Source organism: Salvelinus alpinus, chromosome 25 (genome assembly GCF_045679555.1).
Source record: "Salvelinus alpinus chromosome 25, SLU_Salpinus.1, whole genome shotgun sequence".
Lineage (NCBI taxonomy): Eukaryota > Metazoa > Chordata > Actinopteri > Salmoniformes > Salmonidae > Salvelinus > Salvelinus alpinus.
Window position 1 is genome coordinate 16667525 of NC_092110.1, and position 17136 is coordinate 16684660.

Below are 17136 nucleotides of genomic sequence, written 5' to 3' on the forward strand. Positions count from 1 at the left end.
ATAAAAGACTGCTCAGTATCCTCCTGAGGTGTCTATTTCTAAGCAACATTCAGTTCACCTAGACCACATGCAGGGGAGGTAGAACACTTGACCCATCATTAATATCAGCGCACACTGTGGAAGAATGAAGTTATTTCGAGGGTTGAGGGATGAAGCAGGTAAGGAATGATAATTTCTCAAGTCTAGAACTCAATGACATTGCATAACGGAAAATAAATCTAACAATTAAGCTTTCACTGCTTTAGTAGTTATTATTGACATAGCTAAGCAATAGTCTATCTGTTTAAAACAGGTGATAAATTCCATAGCCTCAAAGTGTTTTATGGTCTATTCAATCAAATCCGCTTTAGCCAACATCCGCATAGCTGATGTTTTGACGGTGTTGGAGGTGAACTGCGTTAAGGCAGTCAAATCCACAAGCTCTCCCTGCATTATCCCTAAAGTGGAAATTGCCATTGGCTGCACGGAATTGGATTAAGAGAAATCCGATGCAGCCTTGTTTACAAGTTCGAACACTGAAATGTGAGATGTCATCTCACCTCGATATAAATCCTCATTATTTTGTTTAATAATTTTTTATTTGAGCATAATTACTGTATTTCTATATAACCTACGCTTTCTCGTTCTGAACTTCTACAAAAGTGGGATAGGTGTGGGTTTGTGAGATATTTTTTAGGTGGTTTGACACTTTATTCAGACAGTAATGAAATAAGGAGACAGGCAAATGTTAGAAACAGTGGGAAGAATGGAAGCAGGCAATGATCCCTGTTCACAGGTGGAAAGTTGCATGCAACACGTGCCTGGGAGTGTTACCACTACACCAAGACTCTACACAGGAAATATTAATAATGGTTGATGGCAGTGGTTAACCAAATCATAGTTTGCAGATTGCAAACATTTTGTATTTTGTAATTTGGGTGAACTCTTTAAAATAGGGCTGGAAGAAAATCCTGCTTGCTCTCTCTCCATACCCTCCTGGAGGGTATGTTTCCCAAGAGTTGAGTGTTTGAAAATGTTCTTGTTATAATAATACATTTCTCAAAATCACCAAACCTTAAAGAAGAATGCAATGAATATCAATATTCAGGTGGTTTATGCCTACTAGTTGAAGGTCCTTGCCATCCTTTTACTCTACATAAACAAAATATGTGTTTATGAGTTGTGAGTCCCCCTACCATCCCCGCCTAGCATGTGCACAATACTAAAATGTCAAAAATTATATTTGATTCCTGGAGAAATGCTTATTTGTATGACTTATTCAAAACTGTCCATGAATGGCTGAAAAAAATACATAGCCTCATATTATTCATTCTCAAAGACAAGTAGAAATATGAGATTTTAAACATGTGATTACACTGGCATAATTGGGAAGAAGTGGAATAACAAAGTAAGTGTGGGAATAACAGTAGGGTTCTTTCTGACAAGCACAGTAATTACCCTATATTTTAGCCCATTGTTAAGAATGACAATTGTTCCACTGACCAGACTAATTCCTGAAAACAAGTTGTCTTCTAAAACAGGCTATAGGCTACATGTGCACCAACAAGTCAGAACAGTAGGCTAAATTAAGAGGGGAAAAAGGACCAACTGATTAGGGTGAGGGACATGGGCTACTAACAGCTTACTACACAACATACACTTATGTATACTTTAGTTAAGAATGTAATACTATCTCCCTGGCATGTTACATAATTTACGCAGCAGCATACAATACATTTTGGACTCTGTGCTGTTTTTTTTCTGTACTGTGCTGTGCTCACTTGAACAGGAAGGTGGCGCAGAATTTGCCTTCATTCTGTCATCAAAAGTTGTCATCAAATTCTGGCATTCACTGGATTTATGGTGTTTTCAAGACAGCTGGGAACTCGGAAAAAACCCCAAATTGAATCATGGTAACGTCACATATCAATGCAAAAATAACATGCAAAACAGGTGGGGCTCAAAACCCCCACCTGCCCTGAATGACGGGTTGCCACAGCGTCTTTTTACAATTTTATAAACTCAGCAGAGAACGTTCTCTGGCTCAAAATGTCAAACTCATAAAAGACACACCCTCGTCCACTTACCCTCGCCTTATGCCCTTGGGGAATCCCCGCGGCCATATTTGTCGTCGGTTCCTCTGATTAGCCAAGCAAGGGAAGTTTGCAACGTAAGTCCCTCCGCTCTCGTTTTTAATTGTACATCCACTAAGAGTCAGCCAAAACTTAAAACCTCAACGTCAATATGGAGGAGTCAACATAACATCGTAAGTAAAAACGAATGTAAATAAGTTAGAAATTGTGCTACTAATGCACGTAAAAGTCATTATGTTTTTGTTAGGTTAGCTTTTGAGAAATGTAGAACTTAATAATTTGCTAGCTATCATACTGTAGACGTATATTAATAATTATATAACATTAGTTAATATAAGTAGACATGCAATCATAATTGACAGATTTTTGTTTTGTTTTTTAATTATTTTTTTTGTAATTTGTATATTTTTCAAATTATTATTCTTGTTTTTTATTGCAAAAAAAACAGTATACATACAATAAGTATATAAACAGACAATGATAACATATGCTAGGGGGTACAAAAAGATTATACAAAGACCTGAAAAGATACACACATATTGTTTTAACAGCTTTCTTATTAGAAGAATGTAGAATGGTCTTAATGTACTGCTCGAATTCATTATAGACAACACGGAATAATGTTTTTTTATTCGTGAATTTACATTTGGGAATATGACATTTTACCATCAGCACAATTAGATTCATGAGGTAAAATGTTTTCTTTATCCTTATTATAGTTAAGGAAACCGAGCAGCACATTCTCCCATAAAACAAGACATCAAGAATATTAACAATTATAAAACTATGAATATCTTTCCATAATTTATTTACATGTAGACAATGCCAAAATGAATGCAAAACTGTTTCTGGATGCGAAAACACAAAAAGTACAGTTAATGTTAATGTGTTTTTTGTTTCTTCAGGTAATGATTCACAGGGTAATACTTATGAATAATTCTGAAAGAGACCTCTTTGACCTTGTTAACAAGCAGGTATTTGTGTGGTAATGACCAGACTTTTTCCCAACAGATATTATTGTGACATAAGGAATGGATAAAATATCCCTTTGAAATAATATAGATCTGTTGTTCTGAGGGAGCAAGGAGAAACACAGTTTTCCTATTGGAGAGTCAACTGGATTAAGCAAGGGTAGGTCAAGAAGGTGAGGTCTGGTTACATCTCTAAACAACAGAGTTCCAAATAGAATAGCATCAAAGACTATGGCAAACTCTCTATGTGTAACAGGGATATTGTAACGAGAGATAAATTCCTCATAATTGAGTAACAATCCTTCTGCATTGAAAAGTTGACTCACCAGCAGGATATGATTATTAAACCAGTTCATAAAAAATAAAGACTTGTTTCTATACCAAATAACCTTATTGTTCAAAATGAAGTACCTATGCGGGGGAAAAGTATGTTTATATATTAACGACCACGCTGAGCATACTTGCCTATGAAAAGCAGATAATTTTGTAGGAATCTTATGAATGTTACAGTTACAAAGTTACATAAAATTGAAGCCACCAAAATGGGAGAAGATATAATGAGGGATGAAATTCCAAATTGAATTTGGATTCTTTAAGAAATGTTTATCCCAATTTATCTTAAAGGGATTATTCAAAGTAGGAAAATCAAAAAAATTGAGACCACCATATTCATATGTGTTTATAACGACAGATTTCCTAATATAATGTGTACGATTTTTCCAGATGAAGTTGAAAAGCATCTGGTCAACCGCTTTACCTATTTTGTTGTCAAGATGTAGGGACTGGGCTGCATAAGTAAGTCTGGAGATACCTTCAGCTTTAGAAAGCAATACTAAACCTTTCAAGGATCCTCCCCTGCCCTGCAAGTGCATACAAAACAAAATATCTAAAAAATGTATTCGCTACATGCCTGTATTTGAATTGATATAATGTGGATTTGTATTATTATTTTATTTTTTCTCTTCCTTATTTTTTTGTGGAATCCCTCTGGCTGTTCTGCTTCTTTTTTTTCACATGTTACTGTTTAATTAAAAAAAGTGAACACTCGTCAGACGTCAGGATCAGAAGTGTCCACTTCATTTGACTGCTGAGGGGAGAGGGTGTGTCTTTTAAGTTTTTGGAATGCCCTCTCCATTCAGTGCCACTAATCTTGAGGGGCGTTTCTTTAAAACATGCAACCAATTATCTTGATCCCTTACATATTTAGACCAATCATATTCTTCAATATGCGGTGGTTGACAGTGTGGCAGGGCAGGACCATTATAGATGTTCCGCTCGTGATGTTAAATTGCAGGCGCATATATGCTCCGATTTCAGAATGAGTTGGAGCACAGTTGAAAAGTTAAGGCGCTGACTATATAATCGACTAATTACAAAAATAAATTCAGTAATTTTCAATGCGTGAGATATAAGACGTGTGCCGTGCGAGCGTGAGAAGAGGGTCAAATGCGTGTATTTCACGACCAATGACCAATGGGTGAGAGTTGGCAACTCTGGTTCTACGCTATACAAGTAAAGTGGTCAGTCCTGCCGGGAGAGTAGAGCTATTCCTTTCGGCTCACACTTATTTTTCTATCAGGCTTAAGGTATGTCTATACTGAATGCTTTCTTTTACACATACTGAACGTTTGCTTATGATCTCAAAATTATAATTAACAAAATATACATAGCAATGATATCTGCAGAATATATATCTTATCTTTTACCCACTTTTTTAGGGTAACGTTAGATAAAGATATTGCCAGATAAAAAGGCCTTCAAATCAAATCAAATAGTATTGGTCACATACACATTTTTTAGCAGTAGCGAAATGCTTAACCGTTATACTAAATGGTCCAAACCTCTTGATGAGTTCGCTATGCGTTGTGTTAAAGTCGCTGCAATATTTAACAGCGCAGCAGATTGAATACCATCAGTTTATTGCACATTGTGTCTGTAAAACACCCCCATCGGCATGTCTCCTCTGATGCTAATGCAGTAAGTGTCCATCTATCTCTGACTGTCTCTCTATAGTGATGAGGACCCTAAGGACTAGAAACACAGTCGCAGGAACAGAATCCACTGAGCCAAACTCTCCAGTGGAACACAACAAACTCTCCAGTGGAAAGGCAACATCAGCTGGAAGAAAGTTTAAACATTTAACATTGCCCCACATCCTAAGACGGAATTCCAAGAGTAACACCAACATCACTGCTCCAGATGTCCCCAACACATCCAGTGTTATTACTTCCCCTCTCGAGGGTGAGTAAACACTGCAATGAGTTGTACCTTTATCTGTCATTGCATTGCAATTTCAAATGATTCCTTTCTTGTCAAAGGTTATCAAAATCCCTATGGAATTTACATTTCCCTTATGACTGATTCATTTGTTTATATAACATCTGTAGATGGTTAATTTAACAGATATCATACAGTACATTCATATGCAAATGTTTTATGGCATATAGTTTAGACACTGTAAACACTACACAGTCTTTGTTGTCTTTCCCCTCAGAGTTGTTGACTTTTGAGCAGAACCTTGAGAGAAATTGCCTGTCTGCTGCTGGCCAACAGCTGATTGAGAGAGAGGAGCGTCTATATGGACAGATCTCAGATGAGTTGGTTCAGTCGACCACAGAGAGGGAGGAGGAGGAAGAGCAGTTCACCAGAGATCACAAAGCCCTCCTCAGCCAAATAGACCTGGCTGTAAAGAGTTCTCTCAGTCCAGACGAAGACAGTCTTGAAGCTCTGAAGTCTGCAGTGAAAGCTATCCTACAGGAGGAGGAGCAGGATAGGCGATGGCTGAAGCAGGTGGGTAAACAGCCTGCCTGGAGACCCAGTGAGTGTAGACTTCACCACAACACTGTCCTCCAGAGCCTGGTGGAGGAGCGTATGGACAATGCCGAATTGCCTCCTGAAGAGAGCAACAAGCTACGCTCCTCCCTGCAGAGGGATGTCTGTGGGAAGGGCAGGAGGCTGCAGGAGGACCTGCTGAGGGTGGTGAAGGATGTGAAGGGCTGCTACCCAGAGGACATGGATATCTGCAACTTCTATGGAAAGATGTATCACCAAGCCTTCAGCGCAGGGATGAGGAAGATTGAAGAGTATGGGCTGGTAATGGATGACTGCTCTTACCTCCTGTATTGGGTGAATGTTGCCTACCCAGAGTGAGTGATGTCTTGTTTGTGTTTGGTTATTAAAATACTTTATAATGAGGTTAGGAAATGTGACTGACTAGCATAGTAACTCCTGGTTTTTGTCTTAGAATTCTACAAAATCCGGAACTGACCAAGGTGATTAACCCTGAAATGTTAGGAAAGCTCTTGACTGAGGAGTTGACAACACCATTGGAGAATCAATGTCTTACTCACAAAGAGGTAAATATGATTTCAATTCAAATGTGTCCTGCAAACTGGACCACAGGTTTCTGACCCATGTGTTTATGTTTTTGTACAGAAAAAGATTAGGGGCTCTATTCAGTCTGTATCGCTGAAGCTTTACAGATTGTGTGATAGAAATGTAAAGGTAATATCTGATTGAGCCAACATATGCAGCGTTTATCGTGAATAAAGTCTTCACTAACGCAGGAACATTGCCTTTAAATTTCAATCATGCTGTACCGCTGAACTTCCGCAATACGGTTTGAATAGAGCCCTACAGATGTAGGATCTTGCAACAACAAAAAAAGGTTTAAAAGGCTTCTAAAGTTAGTAATTTCCACTTAAAATGTTCAGACTTGATTTACCCTTACTAAAAATGTATCAACCTCTCCAGAAATGTCTATTTATAATCCACACAATAATTCACATTTCCTGTTGCTGCAGGATTATTTTCCTGCTCTCAAATGCAGGGTCAAATTAAGATCTTACATCTGGAGATGTAAATGATGGCTTGTGGATCATTAAAAAAAGTTTATGGTAATAAGCCAACACTTTTTTGGTTCCAGGTAAAACTATTTTGGGTTCCATGTAGAATCCTCTGGGGAAAGGGTTCTACATGTAACCCAATAGGGTTCTACCTGGAACCAAAAACAGTTATTCTATGGGAAGAGACAAAGAACCCTTTTGTGGGTTATTACCATTAACTTTTTTTAGGTTATATTTTAGGTTATAGATAGCACCGTTTTTTCTAAGAGTGCAGAGATAAATGTTTCCCTTGTTAGATGCATTGTTTTCTTGATGCCCTGTTTTCAGACAGAGGTGCAGACATTGATCAACAAAGTGCTGATGGTGGAGGAGCAAGCCTGGATGGAGGGGTCTGTGCCTGAGCTCAGAGACGACTGTTACTTTAGCCCCTTGGCCATCGACGTAATTCAGGTAGACATCATATAGGAAATATTTGGCATCCTCATGCCTTTATTGCTCTAACTATTCAGTTAGTCACAAATTAGGTTGTTGATTTTAACAGGGATTAATTTAATACATTTTTTATTTCACTGTCCCTTTAGTTTATTAATGCTGCAGTGAAATCGATAGAGACAGTTTTGGGAGCCACGTCCAAAGTCCAGATAATTGTTTGCCTGTTGAAGGACTTCTTGAATAGGTACTACAGTATACACTTTTTGCAGGAAAGAATTGCATGACCTGAAGTTACAATGCATTGTATTCTACTCCAAATACTATCAAATTATGATTATCTATTACTAATATACCAAATTACACACTTGCAGCTATAAGAAATTCCAGGAGAAAGTTCTCAAGGGAAGCAACAATGGAAACAGCAGAACTGTGATAATGGCCAATCTTGCCTGTGTTGAGCAATTTAGGTATGTTTTACTTTTCTTTTCAGTTTTTATATCCACATTGATAGAACCACCAAGACATCTAGTCATCTAATTTGATGTCTATGATTCCACACAGGGACTATATTGTGAACAAAGCCGATATCTTCCCAGTGGATGTAAAGGAATGCTGTCTGTCCATAGTAGCTGAAATGAAAAACATTGGCTACACATCTTTAACAAGCCCTATACACAAGGATCTCAAGGTATAGCTGACTTACACAACTCATCTCTCTTTGATTTTGCGTCTGAGTCAAGTAATATAAAGTGCAATGTACCTACTAGCCTGTCCTTGCTCTTAATTCAGTACTGATCTATTGTCTATCTGCCCTCTCCACACACACAGTCTCAGTACAGCGGTCTGGGGACGCCTGTCTGGTTGGAGAAGAAGAAACAGGTGTTTGAGAAGCTGTTTGAAGGAATTAACAAACACACCCAGGATCTTAAGGGCTTGATTGACTCCTGTCATCAGGTAAATTGATTAACAGATTGATTGAGAGATGGAATGGCTGATTTCCTGGTTGGTTGGTAGGTTGGTTAATTGATAGATTGAGAAATTGATTGGTTGGTTGGTTGATTAATTGGTCGAATGGTTATGCAGGAGCTGCTGAGCCAGCTGCACTTGGAGGTGACAGTGGAGTACGTGAGGAGGCTACTGAAGAGGAAGATAAAGCTGAGAGACAAAGAGATGCAGGAGCAGGCGGCCAGGTCGGTGTGTGAAGATGGCCAGAGACTACACAAACTGTTCACTGAAGCGGTGAGAATACACACACACACACACACACACACACACACACACACACACACACACACACACACACACACACACACACACACACACACACACACACACACACACACACACACACACACACACACACACACACACACACTGGAGATCATATTGTGTTTGTTGTCACAGGGTTCCAGGGAGGAGTGGCTAAGTGACATCCTGCCCAAGATTGCTGAAGTGCTGAAACTCCAAGACATTTCCTCCATACAGCTGGAGATAGTGACTCTGAGTCAAGCTTACCCTGATCTCAGGTTAAACTTTCATACTTGTTATTCACATAGCTACAGTATTTTCTAACAACAGTTATGTGATTTTGTATTTCCTTTGCATATTCTAGTGCAGTGATTGCTTATATTGATACAGCTGAAACAGTTCCTTTTATAATGCTAAATGAAGTTACAGTGCCTTGGCACAAGGCCAATAACACAGTGCAGATGATGCTGTGTTTGCGTTGAACACACAGTGAGCTCAACCTTTTCCACTTTAACCCACAGTGAATTCCAGGTGTCCGCCCTGCTTAGCCTCAAATCCAACCTTTCTGCCTCTGCCGTGACGAGGGTAAAGAAGACCCTTCTGGACAACCAGGACACCACCAGCTCCCAGGATGCCCCATCTTTTTTCTCCAAGGTACAGGTCAAATGAGTGTTGAATACTGTTAATGAATCAAGTCTGCAATGCTCTTGTAAGGAAAGTACCCTAAAGAGGGGACTAGCGTGGTTCTGGTTCCGGTTCTGACCGAAATGTTCGCTTATAAATTGTTCTGTGGACACCATAGATTGAAATAGCATGCATTCAGCGATAGCCCTAGATCTCACGGACTCGGGAGTATATATCTTCCACATGTGTACCTCAGGCTGTGAAATCTGACATCACTTGAAGCTGGGATGTCCTGCCTACCATTTCATTCACTCTTCCAACTCTCCATCAACTCCTGGCTGAACGCTACGTCACAGCCACTGACAAAGCACATGCCTGCAATCCTTAGTTCCTAGCGTAGCAGGAGAGAATGGTTTCATCACATCCAGAACTTTTATCAAAGTCATCAAAAATAATTCTGAGATTTTAAATATATGTTTTTTCTGTTTGTCATAGACAGACAAGATTAATATGAGAAGAATGGCCAGTTCATAATGAGTAGAGAATATGCACATTTTCTCTAACATGAAACATGTATTTTACAGTTATAAGGAAGTTGACATTTTATAGTTAGTCGTTTTAGAATTTGATTGTACTATATTTAGAAAGCATATACGTCATTTCAAGCCTCAGTTTTGTTGAATAGCAAATACATCATAAAATATTTCATATGTGTATCATATTTGTACTGTGTACTTGAGCGTGTGTCCTCGAAAGTATTCTGCATTACAAGTTATTGTTTATTGCCATCTCATGATAAATAATTACTTGTGGGTACATAGATTATAATTTAGATTACATTTTCCCTTGAATTGGTTAGTCAATGACTAAAAGTCATTGTTACTATTCTGTCAATGAAAATGCAGAGTATACACTCTAACCAATTGTCTAGCCAACCATTATTTATTTTGTGTATCAGTTCCAGGTAAACGCTCACTTTACCAGTAAGCTACCTATGACTTTGGAAGGAGGAAGGAAACCACATTAACAGCCTTGTTGTTTACAGGATAGGCATTTCAAGTGAGTCAGGCTGCCAATCATTCCAGGTTAATGTCTCTGTATCCCTTGGAAGACTGTCAGTTTTAATAATAGGTTGTGATAAGGATTTAAGGGAAACACCATTCTTTGATGATAATATCCCCTGGGAGACCATTGTGGAAGCATGTAGTGGATGGTACCATTCAAATTGACTTTCTGATTACTGTATGTATTGTGAATTACTGTACATTTTGGAATTTCCAATATTCGAGTACTACTCTCTCTCTCACAAGCCAAAAAGACTGTTAGGGGATTTCCATTCTCAGCGGAAGCACAATCACTGATAGCCTTACTGCCGTTGTCTCCATCTACAGGGCACTATTGGTTCTAAGTCTTTCCATTAGGTATTTTTGATGAGGATTAAAACCACTTGACCTGAAAATGAAAAACTTTAGGCAGTTTTAATTCCAATTTCTCTTTAAGACCGTAAATAATAACTTGCCATATAGTACCTTTTAAAAAGTTGACAAAGACATGTAAACAGAGCTCCAAATATTGTGCAGTAGGGTGAGAAGTTGAGCGTCATGTTGTTTAGAATGAGGTCGTTATTGTCCTCTACCTGAGACTTCCCATACTCAGCAGCAAAAAAGGCAGCCATACCAGGCTGCAGACCTGGTTTGGGACAGAAAAATGGAGTACACCTCCTGGCTTGCCTCCAGAACCTCCCAGGTCTGTCTCTGTGACAGTCCTCCCGTCCAATGCAGCAGGGTAGGCAGGTGCTCCATAGTACTACAACAGAGGTAAACATGTATCAATACATAAAATTGGAGATATCTAGCCTGTACTCAAGCTATTCCCTATGGAATAAAATTAGTCAGTGCTGTGGATCATGCAGACTTTGGAAACCCTGTGGCATACTCATCCGTGTGAAGTGGGGCTGTTTAACTTTGTACTATAGCTTCTTACAGATTTTATGTTGTATTTTGCATGTTGAATTATTTATTTAATAAAAAGAGCTATTCATTACATGTATGTGAGGCACCTCTGTGTAGTTGACATTTCTCAATTTCTCCTTCATGGATTCAAGAATTATGTGGTTATTTAGTATTTTCTGCCTTACTCAAGGATTTCCCTTCAATTGGTTAGTCAATGATTCCAAGTCATTGTTACCATTCTCTCAATGAAAATGGAAAGTATACACTCTAAGCACTTGTCTAGCCGACCATTATTTATTTTGTGTATCAGTTCCAGGTAAACACTCACTTTACCAGTAAGCTACACTATCGGTCCAAAGTTTTAGAACACCTACTCATTCAAGGGTTTTTCTTTATTTTTGCTATTTTCTACATTGTAGAATAATAGTGAAGACATCAAACCTATGAAATAACACATGGAATCATGTAGTAACCAAAAAGGTGTTAAACAAATCAAAATATATTTGAGATTCTTCAAATAGCCACCCTTTGCCTTGATGACAGCTTTGCACACTCTTGGCATTCTCTCAACCAGCTTCATCTGGAATGCTTTTCCAACAGTCTTGAAGGAGTTCCCACATATGCTGAGCACTTGTTGGCTGCTTTTCCTTCACTCTAAGGTCAGACTCATCCCAAACCATCTCAATTTGGTTGAGGTTGGGTGATTGTGGAGGCCAGTTCATCTGATGCAGCACTCCATCACTCTCCTTCGTGGTAAAATAGCCCTTATACAGCCTGGAGGTGTGTTGGGTCATTGTCCTGTTGAAAAACAAATGATAGTCCCACTAAGCCCAAACCAGATGGGATGGCGTATCGCTGCTGTGGTAGCCATGCTGGTTAAGTGTGCCTTGAATTCTAAATACATCACAGAGAGTGTCACCAGCAAAGCACCAACACACCATAACACTTCCTCCTCCATGCTTTACGGTTGGAAATACACATGCGAAGATCATCCGTTCACCCACACCGCATCTCACAAGGACACGGCGGTTGGATCCAAAAACCTCAAATTTGGACTCCAGACCAATGGACACATTTCCACTGGTCTAATGTCCATTGCTCATGTTTCTTGGCCCAAGCAAGTCTCTTCTTATTATTTTTATCCTTTAGTAGTGGTTTCTTTGTAGCAATTCGACCATGAAGGCCTGTAGGCCTCTCTCGGCCATGAAGGCCTCTCCTCTGAACAGTTGATGTTGAGATGTGTCTGTTACTTGAACTCTGTGAAGCATTTATTTGTCCTGCAATTTCTAAGGCTGATAATTCTAATGAACTTATCCTCTGCAGCATCCATCCTTCCATTCCTGTGGCGGTCTTCATGAGAGCCAGTTTCATCATAGCGCTTGATTGTTTTTGCGACTGCACTTGAAGAAACTTTCAATGTTCTTGAAATGTTCCGTATTGACTAACCTTCATGTCTTAAAGTAATGATGGACTGTCGTTTCTCTTTGCTTATTTGAGCTGTTCTTGCCATAATATGGACTTGGTCTTTTACCAAATAGGGCTATCTTCTGTATACCACCCTTACCTTGTCACAACACAATTGATTGTCTCAAATGCGTTAAGGAAAGAAATTCCACAAATGAACTTTTAAGAAGGCACACCTGTTAATTGAAATGCATTCCAGGTGACTACCTCATGAAGCTGGTTGGGAGAATGCCAAGAGTGTGCAAAGCTGTCATCAAGGAAAAGGATAGCTATTTGAAGAATATCAAATATCAAATAAATTATTTGTTCAACACTTCTTTTTGTTTACTACATGTTTCCATATGTGTTATTTCATAGTTTTGTCATCTTCACCATTATTCTACAATGTAGAAAATTGTAAAAATAAAGAAAAACCTTTGTATGACAAGATGTTCTAAAACTTTTGACCGGTAGTGTACCTATGACTTTGGAAGGAGGAAGGAAACCACATTTACAGCCTTGTTAACAGGAAAGATGTTTAGAGTGAATCAGGCTGCCAATTCTTCCAGGTTAATGTCTTTATCTCCACTGGAAGACTGTCAGTGATTTATAATAGTTTGTGATAATGATATAAAGGGAAACACCATACTGTTCATTGAAAAAGATAAGCTAAATACCATCCTACCTCTCCAATGGAGCCATCCAAAATGCATTCAAATTGACTTACTGATTACTGTATTTGTACATTTTGGAATTTCCAATATTCGAGTACTACTCTCACAAGCCAAAAAGACTGTTAGGGGATTTCTCAGCGGAAGCACAATCACTGATAGCCTTCCCGCCGTTGTCTCCATCTACAGGGCACTATTGGTTCTAAGTCTTTCCATTAGGCATTTTTGATGAGGATTAAAACCACTTGACCTGAAAATGAAAAACTTTAGGCAGTTTTAATTCCAATTTCTCTTTAAGACCGTAAATAATAACTTGCCATATAGTACCTTTTAAAAAGTTGACAAAGACATGTAAACAGAGCTCCAAATATTGTGCAGTAGGGTGAGAACTTGAGGGTCATGTTGTTTAGAGTGGGCTCGTTATTGTCCTTTGCCAGAGACGTCCCAGTTCACACACTCAGCAGCAAAAAAGACAGCCAAACCAGGGTGCAGACCTGGTTTGGGAGAGGTCAATGGGGTACACTTCCTGGCTTGCCTCCAGAACCTCCCGGGTCAGTCTCCATGACAGGCCTCCCTTCCAGCGCAGCAGGGCTGGAAGGTGCTCAGCAGCACTACAACAGAGATAAACATTTATCAATACATAATATTGGAGATATCAAGCCTGTTCTCAAGCTAATCCCTATGTAATAAAATTACATTCAGTGCTGTGGACCATGCAGACTTTTGAAACCCTGTGGTATACTCTGTTTTACCTTGTACTGGCATTGTCCCTCAGTATCTCACTGACTGTTATCTTGAGACTTTCAATGTCGCTGCACTCCAGCACTTCTCTCACTTTAATCAGTATGATGTTCCACTGTTTAACATCAGGATTCTGATAAAAAATAAGTAATGTCAGTAGAAGAATGTTGACCTTTTAAAGTAATTACACATTCTGAGAAGAACCAGCTGCATCTTATCAGGTAGAAAGGAGGCATTTATAGTAATTGGTGTACAACAGGACTAGCTTTTTCACCAGGCCTGAGAAGATGGAGTGAAGGAGCTCGGCATCATGCATCACTCTTTTGTTCACATAATCCCATCTCTTCACCAGCTTCCCATGGTTACTCTGCACCAGGTGTTGGAGGTACAGAAGGGTGATGCACTGATAGGCTTTGTTAATCACAGTCTGCAGAGAGAAGGGACAGAGATGTATAAAATAATATGCTGGAAAGAACAAGAGAGAAGTGTTGAGTATTTCACATTACAGTTTCGTTATAAGAATGTAATAGGAGGGGCCTCCCGGGTGGCGCAGTGGTCTGTGCCACCAGAGACTCTGGGTTCGAGTCCAGGCTCTGTCGCAGCCGGCCGCGACAGGGAGGCCCATGGGGCGGCGCACAATTGGCCCAGCGTCGCCCGGGTTAGGGAGGGTTTGGCCGGCAGAGATATCCTTGTCTCATCGCGCTCCTGTGGCGGGCCGGGCGCAGTGCACGCTGACCAGGTTGCCAGGTGTACGGTGTTTCCTCTGACACATTGGTGCGGCTGGCTTCCTGGTTGGATGGGCATTGTGTCAAGAAGCAGTGCAGCTTGGTTGGGTTGTGTTTCGGAGGACGCATGGCTCTCGACCTTCGCCTCTCCCGAGTCCGTACGGGAGTTGCAGCGATGAGACAAGACTGTAACTACTACAAATTGGATACCACGAAATTGGGGAGAGAAAAAAAAGAAGAATGTAATAGGAATGCTCTCACACCAGATGTGAACAGTGAACACACCTTTTGCGTATCCTTGTCTTTGGGAAGGTCTTGGAAAATAAATGTAATATCTTTCATTAGATTTTCCATTTGTTCATCCTCTCTTTTGAAATACTTCTTCAAGGAAATCTGGGGATCACAAAACATTGTAACACTGTCCAGTTTCCCTTAATGGTTTCAATATAATTTAATACAAATAAAGATTACAAAATGAATGTGTTTCTAGGATGAAGTTCATATTGGAAGTGGGAACTTGTGGATTTTGAACAGATAGGCTTGTCTTGCTATAGTATTCTATTCAGCTGGGGGGGGGGGGGGGGGGATTAACCTGTGCAAGTTGAATTGGTTTTTCCAGGAGAAGCTTCCAAGAAAGAGCTTCCAACCCCTTAAGTGTTGATATGGTTTTAACACAGTCTAAGCTTGTGTAATCTTTGGCAATCCTTGAAATATACAACCTGCAACAGATACATAATCATAATGATTATCATGATTCAACAACAATACATGAGATTTGATTTCATAGCATAAGAAGAACATATAAAACTTACTTGAGTTCATTGCAGGTGTTGAAAGTCTTAAAGAAGTGCATTGTACCTGATGTTCCCATTCCTGCTTGTTTCTGAAGGTGCTTCTTTTCAACATTAACATACCTGCACAGTTTAGCACAATAAGCACATTCATTCAACATTTTGCCTGGTCTCAGTGCATTACTAGACAAACAGCAAGACAATGAAACCGTAGTGTGGTACTAAGAAAAGGTGACAACTACCTTTCCACAAAGTCCTGTAGCTCTTGCCAACAGACTATTTGGACCTTGCGCATCAGAGTTTGGCTCATCATCTTTGCTTTCTGGAGAACAGCATTGATGCACTATGTAGAGGAGGAAGAGTCACAGGGAGAGAAATGGTTTAGTATAGATTTACAGTGATACACTTTATTATCTCTTTACACATCACTGCTGGTTAAAGTACCTGGATGACATCCAGATGCAGTTTGATAAAGGCCTCCTCTCCAGAGACACACACCTCTCTACCTGACACCTCGTTCTGAAGGATCCTCCTCAGTGATGTGGAGGTGTCCTCCTACAATGGGTCAGACAGAGAGACTGAAATATGTAAAATCTTCACAGGAACTTCATGGGTTATTATCAAATAAAATATGTTTAAAAATCAATACATGATAGAAATCTAGCCCTCAAGAAGTGTGCTTGTTTTGAGATGACTTCACATCACCTATAGGTTATTCACCTGCACAGTGGCCAGGAGTTTATTCTCAGCTTGTGGGATCCAGTCTGTCAGAAGGAGAAGGTCAACTGCATGTATAGCCTCATCCCAGATGTTGGGGTGTCCTAGCAGCTCCTCACTAGAAAAACAACCCAGAAAATGTATGCCATTACTGCTTTAGTATCAGAATCAGTACTACACCATCCCAGTGAGAGTGAATGAGAGAGAGAGAGAGAGAGAGAGAGAGAGAGTGTGCAGGTGGGACAGAGTACCTCAAGTATGTGTGTAGTACCCAGTCAAGAACTGTGAAGGCCTCTTTTTTTGTGTTGACATGCTGAAGGATCTGCTGTAGACAGTCAAACGTACGCTGATGATAGCAAGCAATCAAATGCTTCAGCAACTGAGCCTCTTTGAGCAGGGGTGCCAACCTCAGAAGCTCCCCTTGCACAGTTATTTGCACCTTTATCAGGTAGCCCTCCAGCTGATTCACAGTGTTCCCTGCTGGCAGTTTGGGGAAGTGTTTGTCCACAGACGCTTCAATAAGATGAAAAACTTCTGGGTGTGTATCGTCCATCTTCTGAGCCTCATGGCACATAATCTCTTCTGGTGGCCCCTCCAAATTAGCTTCAAGTCTCTCTTGAGGGACAACATGGTTGACCCTCAAAGCTTCTGCAAGTACACTGAGCAACAACTGTCCCTTCTCCTGACCCCCCTGATTGTCCAACTCCTGATGGTTGTTAAAGCCATTCTCCATGTAGGGATTCCCATACCCCACATTCCCGGTTTGGTCCTCTTCTGTGAATAATACCAATAATGCAATGCATTTGAATGAATACAGTGCTCAAAAAAAATATGCAAAAGACCATTATTCATGTATTCTTAGTTTATTCATTATAAATTGAATACTGTTTGTTTTGGTCATGCT

The 17136-nt window shown here is 39.8% G+C and overlaps 1 protein-coding gene across 5 annotated transcripts; it reads left to right on the plus strand.

Annotated features, from left to right (window-relative positions):
* LOC139553477 (tumor necrosis factor alpha-induced protein 2-like) lies at window positions 1-15203 on the plus strand. Of its 5 annotated transcripts, none has more exons than XM_071365829.1 (13): window positions 1-158; window positions 5057-5284; window positions 5538-6189; window positions 6288-6399; window positions 7216-7338; window positions 7470-7564; window positions 7692-7787; window positions 7882-8008; window positions 8149-8274; window positions 8404-8559; window positions 8725-8846; window positions 9090-9222; window positions 12808-15203. In XM_071365829.1, the coding sequence occupies exons 1-13, from the start codon at window positions 125-127 to the stop codon at window positions 12820-12822; spliced, it is 2019 nt and encodes a 672-aa protein (XP_071221930.1). In that variant the 5' UTR covers window positions 1-124; the 3' UTR covers window positions 12823-15203. The 5 variants fall into 5 exon arrangements, with proteins under 5 accessions (XP_071221930.1, XP_071221927.1, XP_071221926.1 ...); XM_071365826.1 differs by lacking the exon at window positions 12808-15203 and adding an exon at window positions 12468-12672; XM_071365825.1 differs by lacking the exon at window positions 12808-15203 and adding an exon at window positions 10151-11241.
* Window positions 15204-17136: the final 1933 nt, after the last annotated feature.